The following is a 22,023-nucleotide window of genomic DNA, read 5'->3' on the forward strand; positions in this document are numbered from 1 at the left end:
TCCGTATTCATAAAGAACTTGCGCCCAAAGTTACAGCGGCGTAACTTATGTGGTCCGGCGTAAGCCCGCCTATTTCAAATGTGGATGATGTGGGCGTGTTTTATTTAAATTTAATGTGACCCCACGTATTTGACGTTTTTTACGAATGGCGCATGCGCCGTTCATGAAAGAATCCCAGTGCGTATGCTCAAAATTACGCCGCAAATCGTCATTGCTTTAGACGTGATCGTAACTTACGTACAGCCCTATTCGCGAACGACTTACGCAAACGACGTAAAATTTTCTAAATTCGACGCAGGAACGACGTCCATACTTAACATAGGATACCCCTCATATAGCAGGGCTAACTTTACGCCGGAAAAAGCCGAACGTAAACGACATAAAAAAAATGCGCCGGGCGGACATACGTTCCTGAATCGGCGTATCTACCTAATTAGCATATTCCTCGCGTAAATCTACGGAAGTGCCACCTAGCGGCCAGCGTAAATATGCAGCCTAAGATACGACAGTGTAAGACACTTACGCCGGTCGGATCTTAGGGAAATCTATGCGTAACTGATTCTATGAATTAGTCGCATAGATACGACCCCGCAACTCAGAGTTACAACGGCGTATCCGGAGATACGCCGTCGTAACTGCTCTCTGAATCCGGGTCAGAGTGTGTACTGACCACTCCCCAGAAACATCATTTACTGCTTGTGTGATTGGCTCACCAATTTTCCCAGAAGTCTGCCTAAGATACAAGTCAGATTTCAGGTATCCTCTGCAACAAAAATTTCATTTTTGGAGAGATACTTTTAATAGGAACATATCTAAAGGGATGCAGGCCCAGCAGATTTCCTCATTATTGCCCTGCAGCTGCACACCTGACAGTTAATTATGAAACCACTTTCATTAGACCCACTTAGTACTGAAGCACAGAAAAACACACATGGATTTCTTCAAAATAACAAAAGGTAGGAATCTGCAACAAAGGTTGTTATAATTCTTGCAATGTGCATAGATCACCCAGAGGGGAATGTTTTTAAAAGCAGCAGTATGACCACACTAAAAAAGAGCTATGCTCACTGTAATCGGCGGAGCGGTTTGTGATTGTTTTGGGCTAGTCTGAGCTCTGTTTGCTACACAATAACTATATTTCTAACTTAGATGGCGCTACCCTCATAAAAAGTGGTTACACTAATGTATATTAAGATGCCATTTAGTTAGGCACCAAAGACACCTATATTAAATAATTTGTTGAATGTCAAATTAAAAAAACTCTGTGCTATGCTGGAGCATAGTCAAGCAAACAGCCAGACACCATATCGGATTGGCTACAGAAAAGGTATGTATAGTGATTTTTGCTTTACAGGGTTAGATAGATTAGTCTTATGCCTCATACCCACGACCGGGTTTTCCGATGGGAAAACTGTGATGAGAGCTTTTGGGCGGGAATCCGGCCATGTGTAAGCTCCCTCCGCCAAACCCAGCGGCAAAAAAAGAGAACCAGCTCTCTTTTTTCCAGACTGACTTTTTCCCGTCGGAAATCCCAAGCGTGTGTACGTGGCATCAGAATGTGGCTGCCAGTAGATTTAGAGTTTGTTCGTTTTTGGCTGAATGTCTACTCATTCCGTCATTATACGGCGGCAGGTCGGCATGTTACCGTGAACCGCCGTAGCTGTACGTCGGCCCTTTAAACAGCTCTAGCAGGCGGGGGACATAATGTGCATGCCGGTCCTTAAGTGGTTAAAGCCCAACTGAATTTTTAGTTTAAATACACTTCCAGACCGCCCGTCGTTGTTATATCTTGTTACTTTGACCTTAAGTACCCTTGTTATGACAGCAGATAGCTGCCATAACCCTGGTATTTTTTTCGACAGCGGGCGGTCCGCTTTAAGATACAATTGATCTCCGTGGCGGATTCGCCACAAGATCACTTTTATGGGTGGTGGGAAAGGTGCCTCCCCTCCCGCCGCATCCTGGTCGTCTCCGCCACTTACCTGATCTGTCGGTAGCGGCAGAGACGGTCCAATCCTTTTCCCTGTTAGGCAGGAAGTCAAGTGAGGGAATGATGGCCCCCACTCAACTCTATGCAATTGGATCAAGGGAGCAACATCAAACGTCACTGCCGCCCAACGGGCTTAAAGGGACAATTTTTTTTATTGAAAAAAAAAGGAAAGTTTTTTTTATTGCTTTTAAGTGTAAATGTGAGATTTGAGGTGTTTTTTTTTCATCTAACCTCACATTAAAAAGGTCCTGTCATGCTTTTTTTCTATTACAAGGGATGTATCCATTTTTTTTAAAGGGGCAATGTAAACATAAAAAGTAAAATAAATAAGATATTTTTTTTTTAAAGCGCCCCATCCCTCTGCGCTTACACGCAGAAGTGAACGAACATATAAGTCACACCTGCATATCTAAACGGTGTTCAAACCACACATGTGAGGTATGACTGCAATTGTTAGAGTGAGGGTAATAATTCTAGCAAAATACCTCCTCTGTAACTTAAAACTGATAACCTGTAGGCATTTTTAAACTTTGCCTATGGAGATTTTTGAGTGTCAAGTTTGTCACCATTCCACAAGCGGGGCAATTTTGAAGCATGACATGTTGGGTATCAATTTACTTGGTGTAACATTATCTTTCACAATGTTAAAAAAAATTGGTAGGCTGTTTATTGGCCAAACAATACACTATACATAAAATTGGCCCAGGTTTGGTCATTTGAACAGCTTGTTCGTTTTTCGGACAGTTAATGGCACAAATCGCTAATCAGCTGGGATGTTTTTTAGTCAAAAAAACGAAGGTTTTGGACATTTTCTGTCAAATGAACGGTTATTGTGTTTCCCGTCCAAATTGTTTGCACTAGGTATATGTGAAAAAAACAAACAAAACATTTATTCATTTATGTCCAGTGAATGATTTATCGTCATTACATGATGGCACTATCCTTTGCTGTCACGGCCGAGTGTTCGTTTAGGCTACGTTGTAAAGAAACTGAACTGCAAAACTTTGCACACCTTTTGTTTTGATGCACCTGAAGTTTACTTAGGCATGTAAACTGAAAGTTTACCTGGGCTCTATTACTGGTGGTTACAATACTTTCTCAGATCATTAGTAGTAGTATGCATCACTCAGCCACAGCATTAGTAGTCAAGTAACAAAGACAACAGGTATAAAAGACAGGCAATGTCACAGTGGCTCAGATGTAAATTAAGGTAGCACTTGTGTTTCTGCATCAGGAAAGTTAAGGGCTTGCCCTGTTGCTTTAGGCAGGGTTCACACTAGCGCCAATTGGATGCGGTATTTCCCTGTATCCAATTCGCATGACAGGAGATTGTGACCGACTCTCTATGGAGCCAGTTCACATATCTCTGTGGCGGATCCGGAGCGGCTTGCACAGGAGTGCTGTGCATCTTTGGTTCTATTTCAGGGCCAAATTCAGGCAAAAATGCGGCCCTGATTCGTCCCTGAAACAGACAACGGGGATGCACCGGACTCCTGCTGTAAGCTGCATCCGGCAATAGTGTGAACCCAGCCTTAGGAATGCTCCTATTCCTGCTTTCCTAGATCTTTATGAAAGTTGCAACTCTAATATTTATGTGTTCGATCTTAAAACAGTTTATCTCTATATAGCACAATCTCCATCTTATATATCACCCATTTGAATTGTCATGTAACACAAATTTCTATAAATAATAGCTAATTTTATATGAATGCATTCATGTCAGGTTTTATGATGTTTGTCACAATTGACCATGGACAGACAGATGTCTCCCTATGAATGATTGTATTTAGCTTGATCTCCATACTTTGGGTGACCAGCAAATAAATATGTGGGTGCTTCAAATAGGTAAGCCAATGGCACCATTTAATGTCTAATTGTAATTTAAAGGTCGCCAGCTTTTATTAGAAAAACATGGCAAACAAGACAAAAGTAACTTTTTCAGGGCCACACAGGGACCTTATCTTAGGCCTCATACACACGACCGAGGAACTCGTCGGGCGAAACACATCGTTTTCCTCGTCGAGTTCCTTGTTAGGCTTGTCGAGGAACTCGACAAGCTTGCTTTGCGTACACACTGTCAAGACAAAATCTCCTCGTTCTCAAACGCGGTGACGTACAACACATACAATGGCAGGGGAAGTTTGATTCCACTGGCACAACTCTTGGGGTTGCTTTTGCTAATCTCATGTGTTTGCGTGTTAAGTAAAAGTTTGGTAGGAGACGATTTGCACTTTTCAGTCTGTTACAGCTTAAAAAAAGTGTTATCTCCATTACAAATGCTACTTTTACTCCCGTCTCATACTTTAATCTGAGCAAGCGCGGGTTTCTTAGCATACACAATGCCCGAGTTTCTCATCGAAAACCAGCCCGACGAGGAACTCGACAAGCAAATTCAGACTCCCGTCGAGGAAAAAGAGAACTTGCTCTCTTTTTTGCTCGTCGAGTTCCTCGACAGTTTCCTCGATGAAAAACGTACACACGACCGGTTTCCTCTGCAAAAAAGCTCTCCCACCAAGTTTCTTGATGGATTCTGCCGAGGAAACCAGTTGTGTGTACGAGGCCTCAAGTGAAAATAGTGGCAAATTTGTAAATTAGAAGAATACTTCTTGGTGTGCATGAACTGTGAACCAAGACTGTTGAGATGTCATACTGTCCCAAAATGAAATGAGTAAAGACACAATTTTCATCTATTTTTTGTCTATAAATAAATTTGGCACAGAGAATGTAAAAGTGATTTTCCCGCTTGTTTTTGTTTTCTGATTATCAGAAGTGTAGCGTACCTCAACAGAGCCAGATTGCAGCAAGTAATGCCCTCTTTGGTCACATTGCTTGCCTTTATTGACTAACATATGATCAGTCTTTAGAAATGTAATTCCTTTTGGCTTGTATTACCAGTAGTGACACCTGCATGTCATACGTCAACAAAGCCAGCTACTGGAAAGACATTTGTATTCTTAACACAGATGTCCTTAAATATACACAGTTGTGCTCTTGTGCATTTTACCAGACAGAGGGCTGGTTGGAAATTGTAGACTGTACACTTTGACCATTGCTTTTCAGTTTACTTATTAATCCAATGCATAAGGCAGCTATAATTGAAAGGTTATACAACAATGATCCTAAAGTTATTATAACTTCACCACTGTCATGTTTGAATTACAGCACATGATCAACAGTTAAGCTGCACTCAGTTTTGCAAAGATGCTGTTTCTCTGTCAGGAAGCATTCAATTGTTGCCCAGGGTATAGACTATGGGGTTGGTTTACTAAAGGCAAATAGACTGTGCACTTTGCAAGTGGAGTTGCTTCAGAGCTTAGTAAACGAAGGAGGGCTTTTCTGACTTCCATCATACAATCATGTGCAGTTTAATTTTCCTTTCATGTGATTAGGTATATTCTTTGTAAAATGTAAGCTTTACCTCATTTACTAAGCTCTGGAGCAACTGAACTTTTAGGCCTCTTCCACACAGGCGGACTCCTATGGGGAGATCTGATGAAAACGTACAGCATTTCCATTTTCATCAGATCTCACCCGAACCGATCCGCCATGGGCGCATGGGGACGTATTGCCATCCGTCCGATTTTGGCGGAACAGATCGGGTCGGATGTCAGCGGACATGTTTCCGCTGACATCCAATGCTCCATAGGACTGCATGGAGCGGCCGTCAAAACTAACAGGCGGACCTGAACGGTCCATTCGTGTGAAAGGGGTCTCAGGGGGCAACTCCACTTGCAAAGTGCGCAGTCTATTTGCCTTTAGCAAATCAACCCGACTCACACTGTGTAACACTATGGGGGAGATTTACTAATACTGGAGCATTCAGAATCTGGTGCAGCTGTGCATAGTAGTAACCAATCAGCCTCTACTTCAGATAGTTTAATTAAGCTTTGCCAATAAAACCTGAAAGCTGATTGGTTTCTATGCAGAGTTGCACCAGATTTTGCACTTTCCAGTTTTAGTAAATAATGCCCTATATCTTATCCACTAATATTCTGTATCCCTTAAATGGGAATGTCAAATACTGCATGCTTACTCCACAGTGGAATGTTTTATCCATAATTGGGGCTAATATACTAAAACTGGAGAGTACACAATCTGGTGCAGCTGTGCATGGTATCTTCTAGCTTGTTCAGTTAAGCTTTGATAAAAAAATAAAAATGAAAGCGGATTGCAGATTTGCACCATATTTTGCACTCTCCAGTTTTAGTAAATCAACCCCTTTGCTACAGTTATAATTACATTTCACTTTTTTTTAAATACAACAATATAGAAGATGCAACCTTAATTGGCTAAAAAAGAGAGAAGAGCTTGAAACAACATACCAGATGTGTGCACGTGAATATTATATGCCCTATTTATTTTCTGGCACTTGTTTCTAAATAAAACAAAAGACTAGTGAGAGAGAAAAAGTTCACAGCAGATTATAATGAGGATGCCTAGGCCTCGGTGCACTCCAGTAAGCCACAAGGACTACTCTTTTCTTTATTTAGTCATTAGATCACATATGCTTACCATGAAGCTCCCCAGCTACATCTGTAAGTAAGTAACATCTATAAGTGCTCACGTGGTGGTGTAGTAATGAGTCACTACACTTGAACACGACAGTAACAAAGAGAGTTTTTTGCTTTGCTGGCCTTGTAGTAAATATGTACAACATAATATTTCGCCATGAAACTTTACAAAGTCTACAAATATAACTACTTTCAGTATGCCTGTGATATAGTACATGTCATCTAATACTAGTTTCCAAGGGTATTTCAGTGCCATAGATAGCATCATTAAATAAAAAGTACAAGTAATGTTAGCCAGACACTCTGTTGTGAGACAGTGAAGCTAATCTGATTTCACCTTGTGTCAAAAATAAATGTACTATCAATGACTCAGTGCTGGCTCTCTAACCATGACTAATGTCAGAACACCATTAATAAAAAAGCTGACAGCAGCTATAAAATTATTCCCAATTCAAAAGAATTAAAACCTTAGCTTTAATATTTATAAAACCTGTGTGCGGCTACAATCGAATCAAACATAAATTTCCGTGAATTTTAGCTGCTCCCACCTTTTTGATCACCTTTAAAGCAAATCTGTCATGAGCTAAATATTGGTTATCATTGGTGACACCTCCTCCTGAAAATTCAAGTAAGCATATAAGGAAGGACTATTATTTTGAAACAAATATTAACATTTCAAAGTTGAACAGCTATCAATTTGCATGTTAGATAACATACAGTACCTTCTTCAGACTTTGTTGTTGCATTGCATATGTCCTCCTTTCCTTCCCCAGCAGAATTTGCTGCTTGAATAGAGAAGTTATATGTGGTATTGGATAGAAGATCCCTGAAGGTGTAGGCATTATCAGTAGCGAGAACAAAGGTAGCAACATTTTGAAATATTAGGACGTACTGAGTTATTTTTCCATTTGGGCGAGCTGGTGGATCCCACTGAATTAAGATGGACTGCCAACTTGTTGCCACACAACGCATGTTCTGGACCGAGTCTGGGGCTTTTAAAGAAATATATAGATTTTACTTTCACATAGTAACATTGAATCACATATCACTTATAATAGCAGATTATTAGAAAAACATCAGTGTAAAGTAGACTGGACAATGATAAACGTACAATATGTCAATATATAAATAGATTCATACATACCTGACTCTTCTGTTGTGAACTGAATAGTATTGCTATATTGATTACCATTCCCTGCTTTTGTAAAAGCAGATACACTGGCTACATAGGTCTTAAATGGGTCCAAATTGGTAAGCTTTCCTTCTGTCTGAGCTCCTGATATATTCTGGAAAACAAAAAACAGCCTAGTTAATATGGAGACTACCTAAGCCATATTTACCCTAATGGCACTTGAGGGTTAGTCCCCATGGATGCAGGGTTACAGGGGGCAGCACTAAACCCAAACATTTACAATTTGGGTAATTTCAGCAAGAGAACTCTATGTGTAAACTAGAGTAGGGGATATTGAGAGAAATAAGAAGGTTCTTCATTGTGCTGGAAGCAGCAAAGCGTTGTTTCTTTCTTTTTTTTCTGTAGCTGGTTAATCTGCATAGTTGAAAAGCAGCACTGCCCAAAAATAAGTCAGCGTGCCAACTCCAATAGTGCATTTTAGTAGTAGTTTTAATTTAAATACCATAATATAGCGTATGGGGTGGCGCTTGTACAACAAAATGCTATTATTCATGTGTACATAGTGTGGTAAATACAGTCATGGGACTATAATATTCCAGGCGCCAAAATAAAGCTCAACGTCATTAATTTGTATATATTACTGTTCTGTGCATCCAATTATTGTTGTTATATAAATATGCACTGTATATACAGATATATTCATTTTCATGCGGAAATCAGATAGTGTAGTGGAGATGGATTAGAGGCAATAGGATGAAACCAACTAATCTTTTGTGATTTTTGAAGTAAAAGATTTACCAGTGTGCATATGCTTTATATAAAACCCCTATTAAGTTATTTTTTTCTGTCAGTATCCTACTTGGGAGATTTCCTTTTACCTCTCCTCCTGTTCTAAGATGGTAAAGAAAAGTTTAGGAAACCTCCTCAAACATGGGGGCAAGTCCTCTCTTAGACAGTTGTCACCAAACGTTCGTCCCCATTGGATGCATTCCCCCCACCTCTTGCTTTGGGGACAACTCTAAAATGTTACATTCTCCCCACTCTCTGTTTCGGTGACAATGGACACTAGGACAAAAAAAAGGCGAATCTACCCAGCAGGGACATAAACAGCAAAAAAAGATGACAAGGGGCCTGAACCTTTCCCCATTCTATTCACAACTTAAAGGCCAATTAACTAAAGAAAAACATTTTGATTTTACATTCACTTTAAGTCATCTATAAGCAATTGTTTCATTTTTCCTAAGTTATGAATATATTTACCTGAAAGAATATAGACTGACTGCTATTTTCCACAATTTGAAAGCTGTACATGTGCACAATACCATTAGGTCTTGGACTAGGCCTCCACTGCAACCAAGCAAAGCTGTCACTTGCATTGATGAAAGTCAGATTGTAAGGAGGTACTGATGGCTCTGTAATGCAACAGATTTATTGCTTGTAGTAATTTTTTTAATATTATACAAAAATATTTTCAAAAAAATATTATTATTATTAAGTAGATTTCCAGGTGGATATAAAAACCAACAATTAATGCACTTCTGTTAATATAAAAAAAATCATTAAATGTATTTTTAAATGCAATTGGTAGAAATACCTGATTTGTCACTCTGATTCTTTCAATCAAGTTTGTCTAGCCATAGGGTGCCAACATGGCCACTCACAGCTTGAATTTTTACCAATTAAGTAAGTATCGGCTGAAATTTGAAACGAGTATAGCCAGCTTACATTGTAAACACCAAAGTGGTGACCCATCAAAGTCCTATCAATAAGTTGGACCAAGCTGTAATCTCTACCTGTAGAAGAGGTACAGGACCATGCTATGATAATCGAGAACAAGTCTATACTGTCTGGCAAAGGTTTCTGGATTACAAGATATATTGAAGCTGAACAGAATTAATAATCTTTCATCAGGTAAGACAGTTAATATATAGGTATTTCAATGCTGTATTTAGCTGAGCAAAAAATGCATGGCTAAGAAAGGTTTTAATATAATCCTAGCACTGCGCATTCTGGGAACACGAGCAGAAATGCAAGCTTCTGCACATGCTCCTGGAATGCATGTTCCTGTAATTTGCTAATTGCACCATAAACACGGCCAGCAAACATGTGTTTGGTCCCACTGCAAATGTGCTAAAACATGCCAAGCTCTGCACCCAAAAAAAGTGCATTAGCTTCTTTGGTGCGTTTGTCACACGCAGGACAGCTAATTCAAGTGTATGAGCTGCCCGGTGCTGCTGCATGAAAACACGCAAAAAAAGCACAAAAATTTGGAATTAGTATAATGCACAAATGTGAATGGCTCCTCATAATGCTTTCTTTTCTAGAAAGCCACTGCAATGTACCACACTGCAATGTACCACAGTGTCAGCATCCACAACTAGGACCAACATGTTATCCCATAACAGAAACTATCATAAAATCCTGGCATTTGTGCAGTAGCCTGTATTTCCTTGACTGCTTTCAGCATGTATACAGGCTGTCCTACACATATGAGAAGCCTACTGTGCATTCTGTGACCAGCCCATATAAAAATATATCATATTTACTTTACAGAATTCTCCTCTCAGGCAGCATTTAAAGCTGAACTCCAATCAGCTATAAAAAAAATGCCATTACGGTATTCCACACCATATTTATGATGTAATACTCATTTACTAAAGTGGGGTGTAATACAGTGGAATAGTTACCAAATTCATTGGTCCTATGGCAGCCAGAAAACGTATTCACTCCAGCTCCTAACATTTCCCTTAATATCATCAAATATGATGCAGGACTAATGTTGGCCACTGGTCTTGCATTATATGAGGTATCGTTGTCAAAAGGAAAGGCCACACAACTATGCAGGTAGTAGTGATTTTGTGGGACTGGTTTCATTCTTGAACCAGTGGGGATAAAGCCTTCAGGACTGAGGAATAAGGTAAGTAATTCTAATTTTACTAGACTAAATAAGCATTAGACTTAAAAAGTGGATTATGTTCAGTTTTAAAAGACTGAACTTAAAGCGGAGGTTCACCGAAAATAGCAACTATATTCTATCTTAATCGATGCACTATCTACATCATTAAAAGCCACACACATTTTTTTTAAAAGATATAAATACCGTTTATTTCCATTCCCAGTTAGACCTCCGGGATTCCTCTCCCGCGGAAGTAGGCGTTTCCAAGTCTTTCCCCGGGCGCTGCAATGTATTCTGGGAGCACAGTGTCGTGCTTCTCAAGATACATTGTTAAACACAGTGCAGCGAAATCTCGAGAGATTTCACCTACGAAGTGACACGTGACACCGCTTCCAGGAAATGATTGCTTGTGGGCTTGACAATGCCCACAAGCAAAATGGAAACTAACAGGAAAGGATTTTATAACCTCTTTTTTTCACACGAAAACGGACAGCGGATAATTGCAGGGACAAAAGAAGTGAGTGTAACGTAGTATTGTTTATCCCCATAGAATGCTGGAGAAAAAAAAAAAAAAACGATCTGCCGCGGAACCCCTGCTTTAAGAACAGACACTTGGCAAAGATAAACAAATAAACAATAACATGTTTCAGTAAAAAATAAAAAATGAAAAAGAAAGCATTCATATATAAATATATTTTTAGATCAGCAAGGCAAAAAGGCTATAGATGCATTTAGGATAGAATCGCAATGAGCGTTACCACAGGGCATAATTAAATAATCCTTTCTATGACAGAACGTCAAACTATTCTGCTCTCAGTGTGATTTTCGGTCAAGTGGCAGAGGACAAAATAATAAAAAGCCACCAGTGTAAGTACAGTTTTTGTAACATAGCTAAACCTGTCAAAGCAATGAAATTTAAGCACCAAAGAAGAACATATCATGCACAGCTTTGACCTTGTTAGAGAAATGTAATAATTCAAGAAGAAACATGAGAGAGAAGACAAAGACAGTGAAACTGGAAACATGTACAGGATTATAAAGGATCACTTTTTTGATGATTTTAATTTAGCACAAATATGTCATAGGACAATTACCTGCTTCATCTGTGAGAAATGGAAGCTGGATAGAAGGACCCGTTCCTTTTATTGTTCTTGCAGCAACAAAGATAAAATACTGGGTAAATGGTTCAAGATCCTTTAAAGTGATGGAGACTTGCATAGTATCAGGAAAAGACTTGTTTCCCTGTGGTCCATAAATCTGTATGTAGTAACCAGTTATAATACCATTTGGACGTTCTGGGGGATCCCACGATAACAAGACTGAAGTAGACGTTAGGTTTTTGCATTCTCTGATCATAGGTGGTGTTTCAGGTACTAGAAAAAAATATCATAAAAAATAAAGTATATCTGCAGGCTTGGGCCCATAAAACCTTGTATGAGTAAGGTCTGTAGTTATTCATGACTACTCACACATGACCACAGATACACATACGTGAATTATTTTTTACTTCTAAGGCCTCGTACACACGACCGAGTTTCCCGGCAAAACCAGCAAGAAACTTGCTGTTTTTTTTCGTTTGCCGAGGAAACCGGTCGTGTGTACATTTTTCGACGAGGAAACTGTCGAGGATCTCGACGAGCCAAAAAGAGAGCATGTTCTCTTTTTCCTCGACGGGAATGGAGAAAATTGGCACGTCGAGTTCCTCGACAGCCTAACAAGGAACTCGACGAGCAAAACGGCCTGTCGAGTTCCTCGGTCGTGTGTACGAGGCTTAAGACTTAAACTGATGGTGCAGTTGCATATGAATCTGCCAGATATTGTCAAAACACTTAGCAAATGCCCAGTTGCCTATAGAAGGCCAAACATTAGTTAAATTCTATTTTTTAGGAAAATAAAGGTATAAAATTGTTAGAAAGGTACTTTAGAGTCAGTGAGCATGGGAGCAAGAGCAATCATCTCCAATGCTCTACTTTGGTATGTGTATGTCTGTGTGTGTGCTGGATGTTTGAGGGGTCTTGGTACTATTGTTGCTCTATACCAGGGGTCTCCAAACTTTTCACTTCAAGGGCCACATTGTATATTTTACACAAATTTGCGGGCCAAAAAAAAGTCATCTATAAATTAATCTGCAGCAGCAGAATAGAAATACGTTTGACAGGCAACTGGTAGCGTTGCTGGATGGTGCTCCTGTATCCTTTGTACCTTTGCACCTAAATGCTGGAGCCTCCTTCCCTGGGTTCTTACATTTTTGTTCCCTTCAGAGTATCCGCATACATCTCATACCCCATCAGAGTCTCCCCGCAAATTTGTGTCCCCATAAGAGTCACCCCAAAAATTTGAGTCCCCATCAGAGTCTCTCCGCAAATGTGTGTCCTCATCAGAGTTCCCCCGCACATTCGAATGTTCCGCCTACAAGCTATAGTAGAATTCTAATGTTGTATGACTAATAATAATTATATTTATTAATTATTATTACTAGTCAACCAACAATAGAATTTTTCTATAGCCAATGGGCCGAGCATTTGACTGTAAATGTATGATTGCAGCGTCGTACAGTTTAGCTGCTCCGTCTAATCTTCTTAGAACTATCAACAGATTCTACATTTTTCTATGCTTTGTCGACTCTTCGTTGTTCATGTTGAATTGTCAAGTTAGTTCTAGCTATTTTACTGCTCTTCCTCTTTGGTTACAATCAGCCAATAACATTCATCATCATCATTATTTTTATTTGACTTCCCCCACCCAATTCCAGCAGCGATCTTTTCTCTCTATAATGTCGAATCTTTTCTCTCTATAATGTCAAATCTTTTCGCTCTATAATGTCGAATCTTTTCTCTCTATAAAGTCTAATCTTTTCTCTCTATGTAGAATAATCTTGGACTAAAAGAGTTAAGGTTAGGCACATTTCACGAAAATGAAAATAAAGCATTTGTTTATGTCGGATCTTTCGGTTTTCGTATTCTGTGCGTTCTTTTTCGTTTGTTAAAACGATAACGAAAATGCCTGAAATTCGGACGAAAATGCATTCGGACGAAAACGAATGAACATGTCTAATATTTATATCCCCCTCCGAGCTGCCACGTACATTTGTGTCCCCCTCAGAGCCCCCATGTACTTTTTTGTCCCCATTAGAGCCCCCATGTACTTATTTTCCCCCCTCAGAGTCCCATCCCCTTTTTATGTCCCACTCAGAACCCCCAGCACATTTGCCACCCCATCAGAAATCCATGTCATGTGCCTCTAAAATAACTAGCAAGAAATCACCATCTTCAGTGTAGATTTACTGCACCTCCCAGCTCCGGTCCTGCGGTTACACAGGCACCCTGTGTAAAAGATTTGTTAACAGCTGGACTCCAATGAAGTACTTCATTGGTTGCTAGGTGGTCGTAGTGCGGCGCTGCCAGGAGGGGCAGGCTTTGTCAGGTTGCAGGACACGTTCCGTGCAGTGGAGGGGGAGTGGAGTATGCAGGGAAATTCCCACAAGCTGACAAAGTTTAAAGAGACCAGTCCATGAAGTGAGTGTATTAAGCTGCAGGCCAGAAAAAAAAATCCTAGTTCGTCTGCTTTATACTGTAAATACAGTCATGTTTTAAAATGCCTCTGATACATAGAACATTGGCAGCGTTGCTTATTGCATTTTGTATTTGGGTCCAGTACTTTAAAAACACACACAAGTACATACAGTATTCTATATAACTGTAAACCAAAGGGGAATTGTGTTGGTAACCTACCATCTTGCTCTGTGTTAACATCAATAATCTCACTAGCTTGGTTTCCATCTCCAAATATAGTGCTTGCAGTAATCCAGAACTGGTAGTGGCTGAACTTTGCAAGACCATCAATTATGGCTATAAAACCATTACTATCAAAACTGAAATCATTGGATGTGAGGTTCTACAAAACAAAATTGGAGGTAAAAAGAAACATGAGCAGATAACTATGTTTCAGTTTAACTTTCATTACAAGAGAAAAACAACAGTATATAATCATTGGTCAAATTACATAATATAACACTACACAGAAAAGCACAGATAATATATGTCTGCATCACTATCAATATCTCCTAAATACAGTAAAAATTATATAAAAAAAGAAAAGGGATATACTATGGGCTAGCAGAGAAGAAAAAATGGGAACCATTCCAAGTGATCAACACTGGTAATACTCAAACCATATAAAATGCTTCTAAATGTATTAGGCCAAAACAACATATTAGGTTGCATTTGACGGCTTAGGGTGACTTTGAAAATAACTAGATTTGACAAGTCAGAGTTGGCATGGTGGGCAGTAGCTATATAAAAATTGTGTAAGTATGGGCCATTGAATAAATGACAACAGAAAAGGAGACTGAGTTTGCTTATCGCTCCATTATTAATCTGAACCTTTTTTCATACTTTCAGTCAGTTATGTTGATTGCCATGCTTTTTCATGGAGGTATATCTTTGCATCTTAACATTCAAACTGCATTTAACTTTGAAAAATGTAGTCTGTTTAAACTCAGTGTTTAAAAGAAAATATGCTTTTTATGCAGGACAAAGCATCAGGCTCAGTTTCATGCTGGTCCCCGCAGATGCCTATGCTTACCTTTACAGTGGTCCCACACACTTCCTTTGCTGGGGAAGTAAAGTGACATAATCTGTACTTCTAGGCGTAGGGGAACCATGTCATTCACGCCTCTGTTTCCCACATAATAACATAGGTGCTTACCGATTTGTCCCTCAGGCACTAATTGCGGTCACATCTCTGGTATAAAAGAGTACTCAGCTACTGTATAGACAATATAAGATCTTAGTTGTGACTTAGAGCTTACATCCCATCACTCAAAAGGAAGGTATGTAGAAGTACGGACTAGGATTTCACTAATGTCCCTAAAAAAAACCTTCACTGAGAAAATAGGTTAGTTGTCACTGTTGTTTTTGACAATGCTAGGTGCCTGGTTGTTACATTGATCTGTATTCTGCAATAGTTTTCAAAATCACTGATTTAAAGTCGAAGTCCAGTCAAAACCTTACTAAGCTTAAAGGAGTTGTAAAGGCAGAAGGGTTTTTATCTCAATGCATTTTATGCATTAAGATAAAAAACCTTCTGTGTGTAGCAGTTCTTTCAGCACCCCCCAATTACCTACATGACCTCCTTCTCTCTCCAGCAATGTCCACGGTCCCCTCAGCCATCCAGTACACTCCTCCTGATTAGCTGAGGCAGAGCAGCGGCGCTATTGGCTCCAGTGGCTGTCAATCAAAGTCAGTCAGTCAATCAGGGGGTATATGGGGTGGGGCCAGGTTGGGGCTCCATGTCTGAATGGATACACAGAGCTCTGACTCAGCTTGGGGGACAACCTGTAACAATCTGCTGGCTGAGGGGTACTCAAAGGAGGGAGGGACTAGGAGCAGCAAAGAGGGACCACGAGAAGAGGAGGATCTGGGCTGCTCTGTGCAAAACCAACTGCATAGAGGAGGTAAGTATAACATGTTTGTTATTTTTTTTAAGAAAAAAAGTGAGCCTTTACTATCACTTTAAACCTGCTCCCACCCACATCCTAAACCATGTACTAACTATCCTGAAAAGGAAAGGTGTGTATACTTACCTAATCTAAGGTCACTCTGGTTCAGTCATGTGATCGGCTCCCAGCAGCAGCTTCAGGGGAGAGGAGGGACAGCAGATAACATATGCCCCATAGTAAAGCTATGAGTGATGCCACCACCCAGGTTTTGCAGCCATTGTCACTGCTCCCTGTTCTCCCCTGAAGCTGGCCGCTGGGGAGATCATGTGACCAGGGGGCCCTTATATTACATAGGTATACACATCTTTCCTTCACAGGGCAGTTATTATAGGGCTTAAAATGAGGGTGGAAGCAGGTTTAAGCTTAGGTTTTGACTGGACTTACACTTTAAAACAACTATGTAGGAAAGCATTGTTGGCTTTCTTCTTGCTTCACTAGCTGCATTCATGTTCTAGATCAGTAATTCAGAAAAAAATGAAGACAGAGACAGCCAAGCAACTATCTTTATAAGACGTGCATCGCTACTTTTAAGCTACTAATTTTCTTTAATTTTTTATTTTGTATACTGCTCACACATACATGTATTTACAAGGGGTGACCTATTTTAAGGTGATGTTATGCACAGAAGAATACATACACTTAACTTCTGGCAAAAAATATAAGCAACCATGTCATTGCTCAATGTGCAGGCATGTTCTGTCACCAACAAGAAGCTCAGCCCTAAGAAATGACATGCAGTCGACACAATACATTATGGTAGATAATACCGAAGTTGGCTAAGGTTCCAAAATAGTAGTAGCAGAGTAGTGGGAACGTTCACCAGTTTTGTGAATATGTTATATTTTACTACAGAGTATAATGCTCTGATGCACTAAAATATGATAATGTTTGGATCTTTTCTGTACTGGAAAGTTTCCATGTACATGTCCAATAAAAAAATAAGCATTTCCGACAGGTTCATTTGGCTGAATGGAACCTAATTAGCATGTTCCTTTTATCCACTTCAGCATTTGTTACTACTTTTGCTTTGGAAAGACCAGCATCCTGATTGCTATTTGCACACTTTTAATGAACTCACTTTGTTACAGTGTTTTCAGCATTTTCTCACATTCATAAAACCAGTTTGGGAAGGATGTGTACACAGGCCTATATGTCTGTTTGTGGCCAGATGGTCAGCTAAGGTGCTTTGCCTTTCTGGTAAGACATTTGTTCTATTAAACAGATTTATAACAGCTTACAAATCTAAGTTATTTCTACCTTGTGATACATCTTTGTGATACATTTGAGCTAAAGATAATTCAGTACAAATATTTTACAACCCTTTCTCATTTTCTAACTCACATCACTCATAATTAGCAAACAATGAAATAATATATAGGTCTTCCTGGCAAACAAGCAATGGAAAATTAATAATAATATTATTGCTGTTGTTGGTATTTAGTGTTTTTATTTCCTTCAGTGTCCCCTTTGAAGAGATTTTACCTTGTTTCATGTTGCCACCGGGGCTAGAAACCTCACCAGTCAGTGTAGAGACAACAATCAACAACTACTAATTTGTCCATCCAAATGTAAAGTAGGTTATGACTAGAGTTTTACTCCATTTCCACCCTTATCCCTTTTTTCAGATTTGTCAGAAGCATAACTATACGTCATGTTACAGAGTAATATTACGGCTTATGGAGCATAGATGAGGGTGCTAATGACTTGGATGATTAGATCTATCTACACACATTTTATATAATACACAAAGACCTGCTTAGCAACCTACCTCTATTTCAACAACAAAGCTAGCAGTTTACTTTATAAGGAATAACAATGTTATTTCATTTGCAAAGGGGCAAGAAAACATAGGTGATGTTAGCGGAGAAAAAAATATATCATATAGTAAGCATAACTCTTGCTCCAAAAGGAAATTGCAATCAATCAAATCATGTTTAAAGATCAAGCTTGTACTTGATATGTAATAAAAATTATAAGATATGTAAGAAAACAAAATTATATAAGGTATACAAAATCCTTACCCTGGTGTATGTTTGGGAAGAATTCTGGTAATATAAAGAATAATACTGTATAACGCCATTTGGTTTTATGGGTGCACTCCAGAAAATCATAACTGAAGAGGAGCTAATGTTTTTGTACGACAGATTTCTTGGTGGGTCACTTGGAACTAAAAAGAAAAAAATATCTTGAAGCCTTTAATATATACATAATTTAAATATTTCATCTGTTTGCCTTGTACCCACATATAAATATAGGGTGAGATATTATACATTTAAAAAAATAATAGATGCAATTAATTAAAGGAGATCTGCATCCCCAAGGAGCTTTTTGGGCCTGTGTTGACAGCAATCATTCAGAATTTGTCAACATTTGACTTTGACCTCCAGTTGACCTCATTCTGACCTGCATTTGACCTATATCCCTATAGACTTGTATGGGAATGCAAAACACGTTTGAAGTGAACAAATATATAAGAGAATCAGTGCAACGCAACAATAAATGGTAATTCAATCTCTGTCCCAATGTGTGAGATTGTTCTCCTCCATGTGCACAGTGCTTGATCACCAAGCAAAACAGTGATACGGGTGAATGCAGCCCATCCACAACAGATAGTCCTAGCCGCTCACCTCAGAGATTCGTCCTAAAAAGGTCACATAGTATGTATCCCACACCATGGGGCCTCGACATCCAGCACTCAAGCAACGATATATGAGACGTTCCCGCCACCGAGTCAGTATGTAAACATAAGAAAGAGATCTAATGCTCTCCGATTGATATGATTATTTCAGCAAAAAAGGTTATAGGATCCACTTACAAATATAACACTTTAAACCAAGTGCAGACGTGATGGCAATGGTATTGTTTCAAACCAAGAAAATTACAGCGGGTGACGTCATACGTGACTTTTTCCCCTGTACATGTTACGTCCTATGGGCGGGACTTCATCAGCAGGTTCAGAGTAATGTAGACAAACCGCTCAACTATATAATGAATGCCATAGCAACCAGGTGCTAATTAAGCTAATACCTCAGGACAGAAGGACGCAGCCGCCCAATTTATCCTGCCTAACCTATAGACTATAAAAAAAACAGTACAATCATAACATGAAATGTTACAGAAAAAAAATGTTAAATTCAAAAAAGATTGTAATCATTGTGCTAGGCCTGACAGTGTGCTCAAAATATATATACATTGGGAATATACAATTCCCACTTGCTACAATGTATATAATGACTCCCATATTACATTAAAGGGACACTACGAGTCCTAGAACTAATATTAAGAAACATAAAGAGTTCAGCTCATCAGTCACACATAAACAATTTCAAATTAGGAATCTTATCACCTGTGCTACAGTAGGTGTTGTTTATATGTTAGAATGTGAATGTGGTCTTCAGTACATTGGGAGGACAACTAGGACTTTACATGTACAAGTAGGTGAACAGAACAATAATATTAAAAAGGGGATAAAAACACACAGCGTATTCAGGCATTTTAGAATGTGTCACTATCGTAAACCTAATGGTTTGAAATTTTGGGGAATAGAAAAGGTTTCTAAACATTGGAGAGGTGGTAATTATATTTGGCAGTCAAGTTGTAGAGAATCTTTCTGGATGTATGAAACTAAAGTTATGTCCCCTGCAGGCTTGAATTTGGATTTTGATCTTAATTGTTTTATTTTGGAGAGATAATCTTTTATTAGATTTTTTTATTGATTATTAATGTGTAACACATTTTATTGATTATACATTTTAAACTATTAATTCATATTTGTGTTTATTACATATTTATATGTGATTATTATTTTGTCAAACATTTAAGGAGATGGATGTGGTGTGACGTCATTCTTTTATATTTTAATAAATTACTGATTCTTAGGTTCGCCATGATGGGTGGGGTGCCCCTTTAATGTAATATGGGAGTCAATATTTATCGTGGCAAATGGGAATTGTATATTCTCAATGTATACATATTCTGAGCACACTGTCAGGCTGATCACAACGAATAGAATCTTTTTTGAATTTTAAATATTTTTTTTGTAACATTTCATGTTATAATTGTACTGGTTCTTTTATAGCCTATATGATAGGCAGGATGAATTGTGCGGCTGTGCCATTCTGTCCTGAGGTATTAGCCTAATTGGCATCTGGTTGCTATGGCATTCATTAAATAGTTGAGCGGGGTGTCTACGTTACTCTGAACCCGCTGATGAAGTCCCGCCCATCGGACGTAACATGTACGGGGGGCAGGAGTCATGTATGACATTACCATTTTATTCGTTTGAAACAATACCACAATACCATTGCCATCACGCCTGCACTTAAATTGCTATATTTGTAAGTGAATTTTATAACCTTTTTTGCTGAAATTAACGTATCAATCGAAGAACATTAGATCTCTTACTTATGTTTACATACTGACCCGGTGGCGGGATCATCTCATACATCGTTACTTGAGTGCTAGATGTCCATACCCCATGGTGTGGTATACATGCTATGTGACCTTTTCAGGTTGAATCTCTGAGATGAGCGGGTAGGACTATCGGTGGTGGACAGGCTGCATTCACCCTCATCTCTATTATGTTTGGAGATCATGCACTGTGCACATGGAGGAGAACTATCTCACACATTGGGACTGAGATTGAATTAACATTAATTGTTGCGCTGCACTGATTCTGTTATAGATTATTTTTGAGACTTGTTTAGATTATCCGTGTAGTGTTCAGCCAGCAAACTTTTACATTCTACTTATCTGCACTGAAAATGTGTTGGTATATTGAAGTGAATAAATACCTGTCAGCATCTGTCCTTTAGTGTTACTGGTCAACGAATGTCCTAAATATCACCTAAGGTCAAGAAAAGGGGTGTTAAACTAAATTACGAGGGCCAAATAAAATGGCCTTGCGGGCTGGATTCGGGCCACGGGCCTTGTGTTTGACACATGTGGTCAAGAGAATGGGTGATGTCAAAATTACAAGGTACACTCCACATAGGTGACACTTTTAGCATGGTAGGAATTTGAAAGTTTGAAAATTTCCTGGAGTTTACATTTTTTCCTTTGGTATCAAGATGCTTGTGACATAGCTTAAATATCTTATATAGGGGTAGGAGGGGCAATCTGCCAAGATTTGCCCCCCCCCCACAAAAAAAAGCCAAAGGGTGCAGTTACCTGTATCGACTAAGACTACAGCAAAGACTACATCACTATACCAAATAGAAATCTTAACTATTTCTATAGGTTGCTAGAATTTGTTGAATACGCCTGGACATATATATATATATATGTATATATATATATATATATATATATATATATATATATATATACACAGTATCTCACAAAAGTGAGTATACCCTTCACATTTTTGTAAATATTTTATTATATCTTGTGACAATACTGAAGAAATTACACTTTGCTACAATGTAAACTAGTGAGTGTACAGCTCGTATAACAGTGTAAATATGTTGTTCCCTCCAAATAACTCAACACAGCCATTAATGTCTAAATCGCTGGCAACAAAAGTGAGTATACCCCTAAGTGAAAACCTCCAAATTGTGTGCAATTAGCCATTTTTCCTCCCCAGTGTCATGTGATTTGTTAGTGTTACAAGGTCTAGGGTGTGAATGGGAAGCAGGTGTGTTAAATTTGTTGTTATCTCTCTCACTCTATCATACTGGTCACTGGAAGTTTAACATGGCACCCCATGGCAAAGAACTCTGAGGATTTGAAAAAAAATAATTGTTGCTCTACATAAAGATGCCAAGGTTGGATTACTGGAACCATGTCCTGTAGTCTGATGAGACCAAGATAAACTTATTAGGTTCAGATGGTGTCAAGCATTTGTGGGGGCATCCAGGTGAGCAGTACAAAGACAGGTGTGTCTTGACTATAGTCAAGCATGGTGGTCGGAGTGTCATGGTCTGGGGCTGCATGAGTGCTGCCAGCAATGGGGAGCTACAGTTCATTGAAGGAACCATGAATGCCAGTATGTAG

The 22,023-nt window shown here is 39.0% G+C and overlaps 1 protein-coding gene across 1 annotated transcript in view; it reads right to left on the reverse strand.

Annotated features, from left to right (window-relative positions):
- The window catches only part of PTPRQ (protein tyrosine phosphatase receptor type Q), a 326,169-nt gene that overhangs the window by 173,727 nt on the left and 130,419 nt on the right, over nt 1–22,023 (reverse strand). Inside the window, exons 22-27 of the mRNA XM_040341603.1 lie at nt 18,051–18,196; nt 14,261–14,423; nt 11,624–11,902; nt 8,894–9,045; nt 7,646–7,787; nt 7,224–7,493 (exon numbers count right to left, since the gene is read on the reverse strand). Of these exons, the coding sequence (XP_040197537.1) occupies nt 7,224–7,493; nt 7,646–7,787; nt 8,894–9,045; nt 11,624–11,902; nt 14,261–14,423; nt 18,051–18,196 (1,152 nt within the window). The remainder of the gene's footprint in view (nt 1–7,223; nt 7,494–7,645; nt 7,788–8,893; nt 9,046–11,623; nt 11,903–14,260; nt 14,424–18,050; nt 18,197–22,023) is intronic.

Source organism: Rana temporaria, chromosome 3, assembly GCF_905171775.1.
Source record: "Rana temporaria chromosome 3, aRanTem1.1, whole genome shotgun sequence".
In the NCBI taxonomy this organism is placed as follows: Eukaryota; Metazoa; Chordata; class Amphibia; order Anura; family Ranidae; genus Rana; species Rana temporaria.